Source organism: Hypomesus nipponensis, chromosome 12 (genome assembly GCF_054491055.1).
Source record: "Hypomesus nipponensis isolate SF chromosome 12, ASM5449105v1, whole genome shotgun sequence".
NCBI classification, from domain to species: domain Eukaryota; kingdom Metazoa; phylum Chordata; class Actinopteri; order Osmeriformes; family Osmeridae; genus Hypomesus; species Hypomesus nipponensis.
The window spans coordinates 8,631,253-8,647,131 of NC_140372.1; the positions used below are offsets into that span (position 1 = coordinate 8,631,253).

Sequence of the window (15,879 nt, forward strand, 5' to 3'; positions counted from 1 at the left end):
GCACAGGCTCCCATCACATTCCAATCCTACCCATGCTTGATGAATTTTACACCGAAGTATTTTATACTCGGATAACTTTGTATCTTAAGGAATGTAATATTATCTCATAAAGAGTATTCTTTCATATTCATTTAATAGCATCCATCGCAACACATAGAATTGAATGACATTCTTTTTATAAAGTAGCCCATGTGGGTGAGACTAAAAACATACTTCGGATTCAGCAAATTTGTCAAAGAAAATCTAACGGCAGTCTATGTGAAAGTCATTTACGCAGGTTAAATAATGTCACGAATTGGGCCAGTGTTTCTACCTTCTCAGATGTTGCAACAGTAGCTCAACAATACAATCCTAACCCCAACCCTAACGTTGATCATGCTGTGAGCACAGAAGCTGCTAATTGTGTACTGGTGGGTAGCAAAAAATGACAGGACACGTCTCATTTTTGTGATGTAGCGAGAAGTGTATGGGAGTTTAAGATATTGTGCAATAGTTTCCCCCATCTACGTCACCATTTTAAACACATGCATAAAGCATGATTGGACAAGTTAATAACATACGCAATCCCATTGGTCTTTCTGTTTGTCTGTTAGCTTGCATTCACTTCCTGGTTTTCTAGTAGATAGGAATAGGATAACACTATCCTCAGCTGACGCCCTGCATCTTCGGGCGATACTGTCATCAATTGAGGCGTGAAAATCTGTAAGTAAAAATACTAGATAGGTTAATTGCTCTATTATGTCGGTTTTAATATTTTTTTTATAAAATGGTATCTTCATGATATAATGTTGCGGAAACGTTAAACCTCATGTTGACTGCGGCTGAGAAAGCATTCCCGAAGCCAGACGATATCATATCAGTTACTCCAGCCTTATTAGACTTATTTTCAGCATCGATAACTAAACGTTTAAACAACTTAGACTAGGGCTCATGTCTAAATGATCATAACTACGTAATTAGAGGCTAAGTGTATATATAGCCTATTATAAGAGCAAATCACTCGGATTGTGAAGGTCTTCATTATGGAGCCTATTTGCGCATTTAACTTGGCCTATAGCCTAATTTAAATTAATAGGAGCATGTCTGTAATACTATAATACATTTGAGAAACACTAGTATTTTTTTCAAATGTAGGCCTATGTCGTTTTTTCTCAGCATTACTTGGCCTACAATGTTCGTGCAGATTTCAAAAACGGGAAAATAAATATTTGTTCACATAAAACAATACGCATGGACAAGGCTACAAAAGTTTAGGCCTAATGTAATGTTAAACTTTGTAGGTTATGAAGGGGGATAGGATAGTCAGATATGGCGTTGGGTACCATGTGTTACACTTCTTCTTCCTCTGTCTTGCATGAGTCATTTCATTTACTCACAAGAAGAGACATGAGGTAATGTTGACTTTTGGCCAGGCGGTAAGTGAGAGTAGCCCAAAGTGCGCCGGAGCAGTGACACACTCCCTAATTAAGTCACTATAAATTGTTGCTCAAGCCTGGCTGAGGAAAATACCCTTGTCATTCAACTAAAGATGAAAATAAGTCCCATCCCAGAACTTCCCAAGTCATGGGACTTGGGTACAGAGTAATGATTATAGCACTAGTGCCTGTGTATTTACTTGCTAACACATTCAGGCCTAGAATGTTACAGACAATTCCTCTTTCTACCCTTTGTCACTTTGCATAAGTGGTTATTCACGGTCACATACCTAAACACACAGTCATTTACTTTCTCTCTCTCTTTCACACACATGCACACACACAGTTTACAAATGACCAATCTCATATCCTTCTACTCCTGCTCAACATTACCTCTTCACGTGAACTTGCCCGTTGTGTCATTCCTCTGCCCAGTCCGATTGGCTCTTAGCTCTCCTATCATGACCGCGCCCCATGATCCCCTGTCATGCCTTTCCAATACAACCCTGTGCCAGATTCAATACATTACTCCCACAGCCCCAGAGTTGTGGACAGGGACTAGCTTTGTCTCCTGCCTTCTTGTCTCCATCCTTTCATTCATCCACTTCTCTGCTCTGCATCTGTGTTTCAGGATCAATGGCTTTCCGGAAGGCTCTGAAACACACGGCCATCATAGGGAGTGGTGCGGTTGCCACTATTTTTGGCCTATCTCAGCTGTCGGAATACCGAAAGACACAGGTTGGTTATGTACCTTCCTAACCATAGCAAATCTGAATGGATATCAAGTCAAATGAGAAATGAGTACTAGAGAGGTATTGACTGTGTGTTATTTAAGTAGGAGGTAAGCGAACTGCTGTGAGCGAGAAGTTTCTTATTCTTTCACTTCATCTGATGTCAGAGTTTAGTAATGACACAGTACAATCAACTTCTTAACAATAGGAATTGACTTGATAAATCTCTTGCCCTTTTTGATTTTGAACAAGAGGACCTTGGGGTTTCTATTTCAGTCATAAGGGGAATGCAGGTACCTAGTCAGAAGACAGCCATGAGACTTCAGCGCCCTTCTCTGAGCATGACGTGAAGCCTAAGCATGCTATGTAGCCTACAGTTACTGTAGTAACTGGTATGGTAATCTGTTCTCAGGCTAGCAGCACACACCTTTTTAGGCATGTCTTATCTAGACCCAGGAATGTGTTTTATACAACCCTTCTCCACTCAGGTGGACTACTGTTGCCGTGGTTATAATGGTGAATGCCAACCGCTTTGTGTGGCAAAAAACAAACCCCTCAGTAATGGTGTTTGGTGTTATGTTATGTTTTGACATGTTATGAATATGCATGTTATGTTATTTTACCATTTGTACGTTCTGTTGTGTCAGACACATGGGTCACATTAAGTCGTGTCTTCTTTTGTCATCGCAAACATTACATCCAGGACTTTTTAGAACATTTTTAGGAGATTATATCTTATAGCCACTATATTCCTTTATTTACATTTGAACAAGTAAGCATTAGCAAGAGCTTGTCCCATGGGTATTTAGTTATTACACAGCTAAATTAATAAGGTCAAGTAGATGGAGATAATCAACAAGATCTTTGAGACAAACAAGGAAAAATGCAAGCTGAGGAGCAGTGGGACTCCTGATTTTATTAGATTTGAGATCCAATCTGCAAAATATCCTGTTGATCATTATCTAGGGTCTGTAGGTTAGTGTCTAAGGACAACTTTGGGAAACGGGCAAAGATGCCCACGCTGTGTTTCCACGGAAACCAGTCACTTGACTCTATTAATTAGGCAAAATGTGTTTCTTGAACAGCGGTGTGAATAGAAATGATATGATTGGAAAAGAACGAAGCAAAGATCATAACCGTTCAGTCTTTGCTCTGGGCCTCAAGGGTCCACAAGGGCACCAACAGAATCCTTAAAGGGTTTTAAATAGCAAAGGAGTCACACTCCTGACGTTTGAGAGCGCAAAACAGGTGCCTATTCTGAACATAAACTAACTTGGTCAGCAAAGCTATTATTAGTCCATTCCAGTCCTCTGTGGAGCTTTTGACCCTTTGTTTGACCTAATGTTAACTTTGTTTTGTGTCCTGATGGAACGTTTGTCCCACAACGTCTCCTGAACCAAGCATGAATGGGTAAGCAAAAGTCAAAGCTGACTGACAAAGCAATAATCTACAATCAAGCATGCCAGAGACAGAACCTAACCCTTGAAATGTTAATCCTAATTGGATAAATAGCACTGTCTGTTGTCTCCTCTGAGGCAAGGGTGACTGGCCGCTCTCGCCTCGCAAAGTTTTCACGGCAGCGGCCGATTGGTCATTTGCATGAGACACACCATGGTACTCATGTCCTTATCTTGATTGCAGGGAGAGGCCAGCGTCTAATCGTCTGTGGGTGTCAAATATGCACTGCCTTGGGAATAGACACTAATTATTTGATCTCGTTTGCTTTTACAGCCCTAAATTACCAACGCCCGGCACTCGTTTGCCTATTTGCAAGTCAAATTGACCGCTGTTTTCGAAAGCGGCTTGATGTAATCATTTGAGTCCAATTGCTCAATAGAAAATGAATAAAATTTAACATGATAAATACAATCCTCGACTTTCTCTGTGACCATCCATCAGCTCACTCACTCTCTCTTGATTTGACCATTTTCTTCCTCCAGATTTCTTTTGTGCCCTTAATACCAGATAACAAAACATAGTGTAAGTGGACGTTGTCAGACGCTTCATAATGTGACTATGTCCAACGTTTGTACATGTGTGTGTGTGTGTGACTGGGTGTGCGTGTGCTGTATGATTGTGAATGTGTGTGTGTGTGTGTTGTCCAGGCCCGGCTGGCCTCGGTGGCAGCGGAGGGGGAGCTGAAGGTGCAGTACCCAGAGGAGCTGCCCTCTCGCCAGGCCCTGCTGTCCGCCCTGCAGGACACAGACGAGTTCGACGTCCTCGTCGTCGGCGGAGGGGCCACAGGCTCGGGGTGTGCCCTGGAGGCCGTCACGCGCGGTAAGAAAACGCAGCGCAGGACCGACCGTGACGTTGTACTGCACTGAGTGAACAACGGGAATGCTACTTCTGCTTCGCTCTCCGTCAGTACGGCCGATATCAATACCACTGCGGTTATTCACTGACTGTCCATCTGTTTCTGTTTCCCTCTGTCCTTCTCTCGCTCTCCATCCCTTTCCTGTCCCTCTGCCTGCTCGTGTGTCCCTCTCCAGACCTTAAGACGGCCATGGTGGAAAGGAGCGATTTCTCCTCAGGCACCAGCAGCAGAAGCACCAAGCTCATCCACGGTGGCGTGCGCTACCTCCAGAAGGCCATCATGAAGCTGGACTACGAGCAGGTACGCATGGGGTGTTGCTGGAGGCCTCCGGTCTGGGTGGATTCTCAATCCGTGGTCGCTAAAAAGCCTGTCTTTACCCTTTTGATACAGTATATGATGGTGAAAGAAGCCCTTCACGAGAGATCCAACCTGCTGCACATTGCCCCTCATCTTTCAGCCCCACTACCCATCATGCTGCCTGTATACACGTAAGGCTGTCTCTCTGCCCTGCTCTAGAGAATGAGATGAATAAAAGTCTAAGAAATCATTTTTTAGGTAAACCATCAGATGAATTGATTTCTTAGCATAAGGCCTTACTATGAAGGTTGCCCAGGATACACTCTGAGACGGTGGATTATAAATAAAGCTGTTTGAACAACAGACAAGAAGCTTACTGAAGATTAACAATGAGGAAACTGAACAGACAAATGAGGAACGTTCTGTGTGTGTGTGTGTGTGTGTGTGCTGTATATCTGTATCTGTGTACTAAGATGGTGGCAGCTGCCATACTACTGGGCAGGGATCAAGATGTATGACCTGGTGGCCGGGGCCCAGTGTCTGAAGAGTAGCTACGTCCTCAGCAAGACCAAGGCCCTGGAGCTCTTCCCTATGCTCAAGAAGGACAGGCTGGTGGGAGCTATCGTTTACTATGACGGTAAGACAACTTCTTTGTTGTTTTTTCAAATTGAATTGCATATTTTTACACTATATTATCTGGGTAGTTAGTTCAAGAAGTCAGAAAGCCGGAAAGCTTGAAAATTATGATAATGTTGTTTTTTTCATGTTGTCTTTTTCATAAACATTTTGTAACTGGAGCATTTTTTTCTGTAGCAAAGTGCATTTCTTGAATTAAAGATTCTTAGGGTTTATTGGGCCTGGGGTTTAGTACCAGTGACCTGTTGTGGTCTCCATTGGTCCCTAACTAAATATACCTGCTGGCGGCTGGTGTTCCTCTTTGACCCCGGGGCTAAGGCTGAGATTGCCCCAGATTGGCATCAGAGAAAGACAACCATATGTTTGGACTCTGTCTCTGTCTGGCTCGGCAGAATTTGCCGTCTTTCTCTCACTCTGTTTTTCACACCATGTGAACACACAACTTTGTGTCCGAGGGCTACTTCATCTGTCAAACCTCATTAAGCATTCAGTGTTTATCCCTGAGAAAGGAAAGACCCTGCATGTGTTTGTTTTCTGAGGGGTAACAGCTAACTGAACAGCTATCTTTTTTAGTGCCGGCTGGGTATAGGGAATGGGTTCCAGCAAAGCAGTCCACCCCCCCCCCCCCCCCCACACACACACACACACATATGTGCATGTCTGTATGTGTGTATCTGTGTGTGAAGTAAAAGGAGAAGGAACCTTTCTCCAATTATTCCATCTGGAACAATCATGCGTGTGACATTTGGGAATCTGACCTTCTCATAACCGAGCAGAACAAAGCATTGTGGTTGTCGTGACTAACTGCTGCTGTATGACTATCTCCTCCTCTGCCTCCTCTCCAACTCTCCTTCTTAGACAACTGGTCTTTCAGCGTCTTTACCTCGCCCCTGGGATGCTGCGTTCATATTCCCCTCAGGGTTATAGCCTCTAGACAGTTTGTACACACAAGACCAAACCAAGGCATAATCAAACGTAGCCAAAACACAACCTTTCCTCAAAACCCGGCATCTCTCACTTTGAACAAATTTGATTGGCGCCACGGCGAGGTCAATTAGACCATTCATACTACTAATTTATGCATCCCTACTATCACACATAATGTCATTTGATCTCATGATTGTTTCAAACATATATTTTTCTTCTATTTCTCATATATATGTATATCCAGACTGTCTGTCAGCACCTACCCAATTTGCATCAGACAGTGAGCCAATCACCACAGGGCATTGTTTAGAATAGCGGGCGGGCATCTGTGGTCATGCTTGCCAGGCGTAGTCTTGTCCTAACAGGAGGTGTCAGCCCAGCCAAGCGCGCCCCGCCCTGCTAGACCAGGAGGGGGAGGGGGGTCTGACTGCAGGTCATGTGCCTGTCACAATTGTCCCATCATCCCTCTTGTACTTCGCCTCTGCCCCCTCCCTACGCTCTCTCACTCTAGTGAGTTAAGTAGCACCCAAAGGCAAGGAGCATCGGAACGATGTCGAAGGGCGCCACAAGGGACACAACTGAACTATCTCCTCCGTCTCCTCCTCCTCTCTGTCCCTCTGTTCCTCCTCTCCTTCACGTGCCCCAAGGGCAGCACAACGACGCCCGCATGAACCTGGCCATCGCCCTCACCGCCACCAGGCACGGTGCCGCCGTGGCCAACTACACCGAGGTGGTGCGGCTGCTGAAGAAGAACGACCCGGAGACGGGCAAGGAGAAGGTGTGCGGCGCGCGCTGCAGGGACGTCATCACAGGTACGCATGCCCGGCTGTGCGCAGACACACACGCGAGCGCATGCCTATCGACTGGAAATACTCTCTTTCTGTCTGATTTGTTCCCTCTTTCTGAATTACTGTCACACATGCACTCACACCCCATAAATGAGCACACACTCAATTGAATTCATTTGTTAAGCGTAAAAACAATGTAAGACGCATGAATATGCAGACTTTCTAAGACATGTAAACACAGCTCGGACTGACTGATACGGCTGTTACCACTGGCAGGGCAAGAATTTGATGTCAGAGCCAAATGTGTCATTAATGCCACGGGTCCCTTCACGGACTCTCTGAGGAAGATGGACGACCAGAAGAATGAGAACATCTGCCAGCCCAGTGCTGGGGTCCACATAGTCATCCCTGGATACTACAGGTACAAGGATGAAGACCCGGACATCCACTGTTTGATTTGGCATGTCAGGCACATTGGAACTAAAACGTGATCCTGAAAGTGCCTGGATGGGCTTGTATCCATTGATTGTCATCAGTGTCATTGATACTGCTAGGTTGTTTGGTCCCTCTTTCTCACCCTTCTCCTGCTTCCGGCTCCTCCTCTTCCTCCTCCAGTCCGGACAACATGGGTCTGCTGGACCCCGCCACCAGCGATGGGCGTGTCATCTTCTTCCTGCCCTGGGAGAAGATGACCATCGCCGGGACGACTGACTCGCCCACCAGCGTGACGGCTCATCCCATCCCCACGGAGGAGGACATCAACTTCATCCTGACGGAGGTCCGCAACTACCTCAGCCCGGATGTGGAGGGTAGGGTCTTGCAATAACACACACACACCTCTGTGTGCAGTCCATCTCTCCGTCACCTCCTCCTCACCAGCCCACCTCTTGTCACCAGTGCGGAGAGGGGATGTTTTGGCAGCGTGGAGTGGGATACGACCCCTGGTCACGGACCCCAACTCCAAAGACACGCAGTCCATCTGCAGGAACCACATCGTCAACGTGAGCGACAGCGGCCTGGTCACCATCGCTGGGGGGAAGTGGACCACATACCGCTCCATGGCCGAGGAGACCCTGGATGCAGCAGTGAAAGCCCATGGTCTCAAGGCCACGCCCAGTAAGACTGTGGGACTGCTGCTGGAGGGGGGCAAGGACTGGACCCCCACCATGTACATCCGACTGGTACAGGATTACGGCCTGGAAAATGAGGTAGGACTCCAACTCCCAGTTAGTCCATGATTTTGGCATGTTTCATTTCTTAACCTTTCAATACACTATGATATATTTTCAACTTAAGTGTGCCAAAAAGGAAAGCCCACCTTGCTTGAAAGTCTGAATTCCTCATTAGAGGCAGCATCGTCCTTAGAGGTGGCGATTTCTGTAATATTCCAAAAGGTCACCTTTGATATTTTGACAGCATTTGACCTTTGGTAGTCAGCTACCTGAATTGCAATAAGCATTTGTTATGTCCAAACCCATGATACATCATTCTCCACACTGTAACCTTCAAACAGCTAAACTGAGTGCAATCTGTAAACAGAGAGAGATTGCACTTTTAAGAAGGACTGAATCAATATGAACCAAAGTTTAAAAAAATGTTGCCTTTTATCAGCTGCAGAGGGCGGGTGGGTCTCAGAGTACATCAAGGCTCCCACTCAATCTAGCAAAACAATTGCAGCGAAATGATCAAATTCTTTAATTTGAGCTTATAGTAACCAGATAAAATGACATTTGATCCATCTGTACAACCTGTAAATCTAAAATGCAATTGGATTTGAGTGGACTTACGTTGAGTGGAATAACAGTCACAGCAACAGGAACATTCAAGCGTTATTGTCTTTCTACAAAGCAAACTCAAAGCAGCGTGTTGAGTGTCTTGGTTCAGTTGAATGATCGTCCGTCTCTGTGGCCCTCAGGTGGCCCAACACCTGGCCGCCACCTACGGGGGACGGGCGTTTGATGTGGCCAAGATGGCACACGTCACAGGGAAGAGGTGGCCGATCGTGGGCAAGAGGCTGGTATCGGAGTTCCCTTACATCGAGAGCGAGGTCATTCATAATATCATCCGAGCTACTGTCAAACTTTTTATTTGCCTATGTCTGCTTACGCCCCAAGTGGACTCTATTACCATTTTCCCTCTCCTTTTCCATTCTTTCTTCATGTCATCTTCACTCCTCTCAGGTGTTGTATGCCATGAAAGAGTACGCCTGCACGGCCATCGACGTGATCGCTCGGCGCACGCGACTGGGCTTCCTTAACGTGCAGGCGGCTGACGAGGCTCTTCCACGCATCGTGGAGATCATGGGCAAGGAGCTGGACTGGAGCGAGCAGAGAAGGACCGTAAGGGAGACACCACGCACAGCACTGGAGTTTTTGATGTGGATATTTATTTTTGTTCATTGTTTCCCTACGTGAAATTATTCTTGTGTGCTGTTTTTAGATGAAATCCCCCTCACAGCCTTTTTTAGATTGCATTATTTCCGACCACAGTACACTTCAGTCGAAAAGTCCACACCCTTGAGAGCACTATTCAACAGAAAGGTGTTTCCACCTCAAGGGTTTTGTGTGTGCATGAGTATGCATGTGTGTGAAACTGTACCCATTTTCTGTGTGTGTCTCTTTTGTATCCAGCTGTAATGATACCAGGCCAAATATTGCTTCATTCACAATCTTTTATCTTTAACCCACGGACATAAACCGTCCTTCTGTGTGTTTGCAGGAGGAGCTGGAGGCAGCGAAGAAGTTCCTCTATCATGAGATGGGCTACAGGTCCCGGTCTGAACAGATCACCAAAACATCAGAGATCACCTTGGACGCACAGGAAGTGGCCAGGTAGGTACTGATGGACATTTCTAGCTGAAGCCATCCTATTTTCTATGTCATCACCTGCTATTTAAAGCAAGGCCGTAGCCATGGAGTCAACATTAGGGGGACATTTATTTTATGATCATTTCAGACAGCGTGCGTGCTTGCCTGTCGTAGCGTAGCACATTTATTTTTTCATATTAATATATTGGGGGGGACATTTTGACCAGATTTGAAAATTGGGGGGGGGGGATGTGTGTGTCCCAATATTGTATATGTATTATGATTACGGCCTTGATTTAAAGCATAACCATCCCGTGAGCACCTGAAACAGGCCAGTCAAGTCTCGACCATTCTGTTACTGACAGGTATCAGAAACGCTTCCACAAATTTGACAAAGAGTGTAAAGGTTTTATCACCACCGTGGATGTCCAGAGAGTCTTAAAGGTGAGCATTTCTTTGATATATTGCCCACAGGGAAATTAACCTAATTTCATAATACTTTTACATAGTAATCTAACTCTGGTTTTATCAAATTCTTTACCCACTATTATTACACTCAGGAGATGAGACACCAACAGCCCTGTAGTTGTTAGCTTACAAACTTCCTGCTTGTCACAAATCAATCTGTCTTTCTCTCTCTTTTCTTCTCTCTGTCTGTCTATTTATCTCAATCTCTCTCCATGTCTCTCTTGCTTTGTCTCTCATCCCTCAGAATATCAACGTCCACATTGATGAGAACGCCCTCCACGAAATACTCAACGAAGTGGACCTTAACAAAAATGGACAGGTGGAAATTGACGAGTTCTTACAGGTAGGCATTTCACGAAAAGAGCAGAGATCAGGCCTCAAGCTTCATCCAAGCAAATGTAGATGAGCTATATGTGAGTGTCTAAGAGAGTGTCAGATTTGATCGCGCCTCTGTGTGTGCAAGGCTCTTTTGTGCCTTCCCGTATGGCAATACCTATGACTCCTTGTCTCAGCACTGACAAAGGCATTCATTAATTCTCCAGACCATGGTCAATATCTGCCCTCTCTTTGCCATGAGAACCTGAGCAAACAAGACCAGACAAGAGAACTATGATAATAGAATCCTCTGGGAGTAGGATCCATTACCCCAACACACACTCACGCACACACAGGTGTGCGCGCACACACCCAAAATACAGATGCGTTCACACGCATACTGCATGCCGTCTCACATATGAGCGCTCCCATATGCAGGGGCACACACACCCACGGTCACACACACACACACACAATCACCTGCAAGACTCCCTTCTCCTTCATTGTCCCTGCTTTCTTTTTTGTTCTTATCACCAAGTCTCAGAGCTTGACATGGCCTCCTACAAATGGAGGTAGAGGTGTGAAACCCCAGGTCTCCTGTGAGCCATTTCCCCCAGACCAGTAGGCCTCGCTGGAGAACACTAATTAGATGTCTAGCCCCCTTGACAATGAGCCAGGTTAATGATGAGTCTTCCTGCATAGAACTAGAAGCCTCTGAAGAGGCTAAAATAGATTTATTAGAGAAGCTGGTGACAGCTGGTGATTTAGCCTTCATTAGTGGATGTGTCTGTGCCGGATACCTGCGGTGTCCTGCTGAAGGTTTACATGTGGATGGTGCCTTGTAGATAGATGCTGTTGGGGTGTGAGTCTGTGCATCCTGATGGTTAGCTGATCTTACTTGAGTTCAAGACATGCTCCAGGCTTTGTAATGATCCTGCCTCAAACTTCTGGACAGTTAAATGATTTGATACATGGAAAACTCCTGCATTTGTCTCTCTCTTTCTGTCTCTCTCTTTCTGTCTCTCTCTCTCTCTTTCTCGCTCTCTTTCTCTCACTCACTCACTCATTTACTCACTCACTTGCTTACTTATTTTCTTTCTGTGTCTCTATGTCCTCTCCCTCCCTCCCTCCCTCCCTCCCTCTATCTCTTCGCCTCCTCCCCCCAGCTGATGAGTGCTGTGAAGAAGGGTCAGGTGTCTGACAGCCGGTTGGCCCTCCTTCTGAAGAGTGCTGAGGAGAGTCTGGACCTGAGGGCCCCTGTGTCTGTGGACCGCAGCGGGGGAGGGGTCTGAGGGAAGATACATGTACACAACTTTCATTGTTACCTTCATTGAAATGGAATGGAATACATGTATTTGTTGTCAAACGGACCGCTTAACACTCCGTGTTCAAGTTCAGAGTAATCCTGCTTTTTGATACACCATGAGATGTTGTTTAACCTTGCAGTTGATAATTGGCAGGAACAAGGAATATGGTAATAGGATGATCTAAATTAAGATATTGTAATCAGGGATGGCCAAATCAGATGTGAAGACTAGTATCTATCGTGTGATGGAATCTAGTCCAACAAATGGCAGTTGCCAGGGTAATATTAGAGGCAGGGTCGGTAATTTTGTTGAGATGCACTTTTGGTCATATTTGCTGAAATAAACTTCACATCCTAATAGCAACCAATAAATATAAAGGTTTGACAGTCAAATGAAATAAATTCAATATCTCTGGGTGTCGCAAGACTGTAATAAACAGATAACTTTGTTTGGACCAAACTTAATAATTGGACAGCATTCGGACCAAATGCAGTGATCAGATGGGCTACTTGTCTGTCTACCAACCTACCTCCCAGCAGTAATCAAACAGCACGTTCAAGTTTTTTGGGGGAGTGGCTTTGAAAAGAGGGGGTGGGCTATTTTGGGTTGAATCCTTTCGAACTTAATCCAAAATTGCTTGGTTAGCAAAACGTACCTACCCTGCCTTTAAGGACCTTTTTGACATTACCTGCATATACAAAATATTTCTGACCAACTGAGTTTTTCATGACACTTGATTGCAATCACAATACAATGAGTGCCTCTGACTCTTCACTTTGACACACATACCTGTATTCAACATTTTCCAGCACTCCACCTCTAGGATGTATTCGAATGTTTTGCCATTTTTCTTCTAGCTCTGCTTTGTCGAATGAACAAAATACTATAACTGAAAAGCTAGATTCCCAGCATGCTGCTGATTGTATGTCCTTGTCTTGTACCTGAGGATCCAAGATTTCTGATGCAGACTAAGAAAACCTGTATTAAACCTACCTAAAAGAAAGTCAGAGATAACAGTACTACCATGTCTTATAACAACTTTTTGCATTGTTTACATAGAGCAGATCATATCTTATTTAACCAGTTTTGCTCAAGCAAGATCATGGTTGTGATTTAAACTAATGCTCTACTTGATTCTGAAGTGTGTTACTGCATCTTTTTCTAGTTCTGTTTCCGATGGTTTGTATTATAGTTCACTGGTGGTGGGATGTTCCTGTGAATATACTGTCCTTACACTGGCCTGTTTTTGCACTCTCTGCCAAACTCCTATGGTTTACATAGCAAGGTTTCAAGCTTTATCAGTACTCTTGTCAAATCATGTCAACATGACTGCTTTTTTACTGCATTTTAATCACATAACTATATATTTATATGAGATATTTATTACTTTTCATATGTATTCATTAGAATAAACTTAAAGAATAATGTAAAAATTTATTAAATATAAGGAATGTGGCTAATTGCAAGATTGTAATTCGGAAGTTGGTTCAAAAGGGGACCCATGTTGGTCTACATTGGTCTCTGTAATAACTTGTTCACTTTTAAGTTACTACTGTATTTTTGGTTATTTACGGTTATCCATAGTGATTTTATTAAATTAATGTACAAAATGTGCCTTATTGGTTGTGGAATGAACTGGAACTATTTTCACTCTTTTTAAGCATTGCTATGTGGAATTATAATTATTATAACAAAGATATTATAGAGCATGTCAACATAAAAAACAAATATATGAAGGGAAATAATTTAATAATGGGACGTTTTGTATTTTGTACTCATAAACACCATAGTGTAATTGTTATGACGCTTTTTGTATGTAAAGTCATAGGATGGTGCTTCAACCAGAACAATTTTGGTAAAGTATGAAACGCTTTTTAATTGTGTAATCACAGTGAAATATTTAAATCATGGGTATATTTTCAGCTGATTTAAGCACATTACCTTGACAGGAAGGACTCTTTTACCTGTCAACTGCAACTTGTAAGAATACCTGACAGACATCTGAACTTAAATCCATGTCCCTATGTTTGATTGTGTCTTTTTGGATGAAATTTCAGCTGCATCCAAAATGAAAGAGATTCGTATTCCAACACTGTAAATCGATCTTGATAGCTTTTCAGAAAAAAGCAATTATCTAATTAAATGTATCTGGTTGCTTGCATGCATTGTTTTGGTGTGGGTGATTTTCGTGACATTTTTTTCACCTCACTGACTACCATTCATATTTCTTGCCAAAACAACCTGGCTTTTCTCAAGGGAATAGTCCTATGATGCACTATTATGAAACCTGACACAGGAAATGCTAGCATGTTTCAACCTTATAGCCTGAGGTTCTACTAACTGTTTCAACAAGTCGTGTGTAATAAGCAAAGACCTTTGGTTTGACATGACTTTATACTTTCTTACAGAAAAGCTATAGCTTTAGCCTGTAAGTTCCATATCCATCAGAGACAAGTATAACTAGGCCCTCTATCCTCCAATTTTGATTGCTTCAAACCAAGTGGCTGGTTACAAATCTACCTAAGCTTTTTTATATACTTTTGGTATGGTCAAGTTAATGAATATTGATGAAACAATGGCCTTTTACTCTCTTTGTGTTAAGGCCTCAATATGGCTGCCCCCTGTCACCTAGTTTTTTGTTAAATCACTTGATTCATTGCAGAACCAAAAAGGATTGGAGAGGCTAATAGGAATTCAAAGGTGATCATCAGCATATAGCATAATGCAATTAAAGAATCTGCACGCTCCATTCCCAAACTCAATTCAACTGCTGTATGACAGCACTGTGATATTGGAACAATCATGTGAGACTCTTATGAGGTTGTGTTGACATGGTGCTTGACATGGTTACAAGTTAGCAAGGCAAGGTGAGAAACAGGTAGACTAAATCACCAGGTATAATTAGATATATGTAAATGGAAGCAGTATTGAGAACACTTCTTAGTTTTATCTGTGTGAAAAGAGGCAAAGCCGTATTAAATGTATCATGATATGACGAACCACTAGCTCTATCTAGGCTAGTTCATGTGTATGTCACAGACCATCTACAGCCAAAAGTCAGACACATTGGTACCTCAATGCTGTGTGTCTGACAAGCACTAGGAGAATGAGGAAATTAGCTGCAATGAATAATCGTACAAATCTGGTTGACATATGACCACTAATGCGCTCTATCCCCTGGGGTTTAGGCCTGCCTTAAAGAGACACTGTGCTCCAATGTGTCCGCTCACTAATTGAAAGGAGCGGGGGGAAAGGTGACCAGATTTCAGAAACTCAGGGAGGACAAGGACAGGACCATATCCTTTGTTTTATGAATGATAAAATAAGACCATATGATGTAAGTCTGTTGGCCAGTTGGGAGGAATGCCTGTTAAGTTTGGCTCCAGTGTTGTGTGAGTTTGTTTTTCACTGTCAATCTGAACCACCCCTGTTTTTCTGGGTTTATCTTACTCAGTGGCTCTGTAGCTTTCCCCACCCACCTTTGATTGGGTGAAACAAGTAAATGTGTGTGTGTGGGGGGGGGGGGCTTCTTTTGCAAACAAACAAGAAGATCATGGCTCACTGATGAGAAAGACAGAATTTCCACTCAAAAATATCACATTGTCATCACTGTTAGGCTTATAAACCAAGAGTGTACAGTTCAAAACATTGTAAGGATTGGAATTATTTTATCAGATAATCAAACTCACAAAAACAGAAATATATTCTCAACTTGTCTTCTGTCATTCTCTAAAGGTTTTTGGAGAGTCTGTCTGACAATCATGATTGCATTTAGAACATTCTGGAAATCTGCAATCGGTAATTATCATGCAAAAGCATACACACTCAGTCTTTACACAGCCATTCCAGTTGTTGTCATGAAACATGCTTTAAT

The 15,879-nt window shown here is 43.5% G+C and overlaps 1 protein-coding gene across 2 annotated transcripts; it reads left to right on the forward strand.

The window, feature by feature from the left end:
• The first annotated feature begins 614 nt into the window (after positions 1-614).
• On the forward strand, positions 615-13,619 carry gpd2 (glycerol-3-phosphate dehydrogenase 2 (mitochondrial)). 2 transcript variants are annotated; one of them, XM_084667816.1, is made up of 16 exons: positions 615-702; positions 2,047-2,153; positions 4,252-4,423; positions 4,636-4,760; positions 4,851-4,948; positions 5,231-5,394; positions 6,968-7,132; positions 7,385-7,529; positions 7,724-7,917; positions 8,006-8,316; positions 9,024-9,155; positions 9,289-9,447; positions 9,827-9,939; positions 10,281-10,359; positions 10,628-10,726; positions 11,865-13,619. In XM_084667816.1, the coding sequence occupies exons 2-16, from the start codon at positions 2,052-2,054 to the stop codon at positions 11,988-11,990; spliced, it is 2,184 nt and encodes a 727-aa protein (XP_084523942.1). In that variant the 5' UTR covers positions 615-702; positions 2,047-2,051; the 3' UTR covers positions 11,991-13,619. The 2 variants fall into 2 exon arrangements, with proteins under 2 accessions (XP_084523942.1, XP_084523944.1); XM_084667818.1 differs by lacking the exons at positions 615-702; positions 2,047-2,153 and adding an exon at positions 2,228-3,556.
• The last annotated feature ends 2,260 nt before the right edge of the window (positions 13,620-15,879 follow it).

What these genes read in the sequence shown, in the direction of transcription:
- gpd2 (XM_084667816.1), top strand. Translation starts at nt 2,052, where the DNA reads ATGGCTTTCCGGAAGGCTCTGAAACACACGGCCATCATAGGGAGTGGT. An exon ending in CCTGGAGGCCGTCACGCGCG is followed by an intron (nt 4,424 to 4,635) that starts GTAAGAAAACGC and finishes GTCCCTCTCCAG; the next exon opens with ACCTTAAGACGGCCATGGTG. An exon ending in ATCATGCTGCCTGTATACAC is followed by an intron (nt 4,949 to 5,230) that starts GTAAGGCTGTCT and finishes CTGTGTACTAAG; the next exon opens with ATGGTGGCAGCTGCCATACT.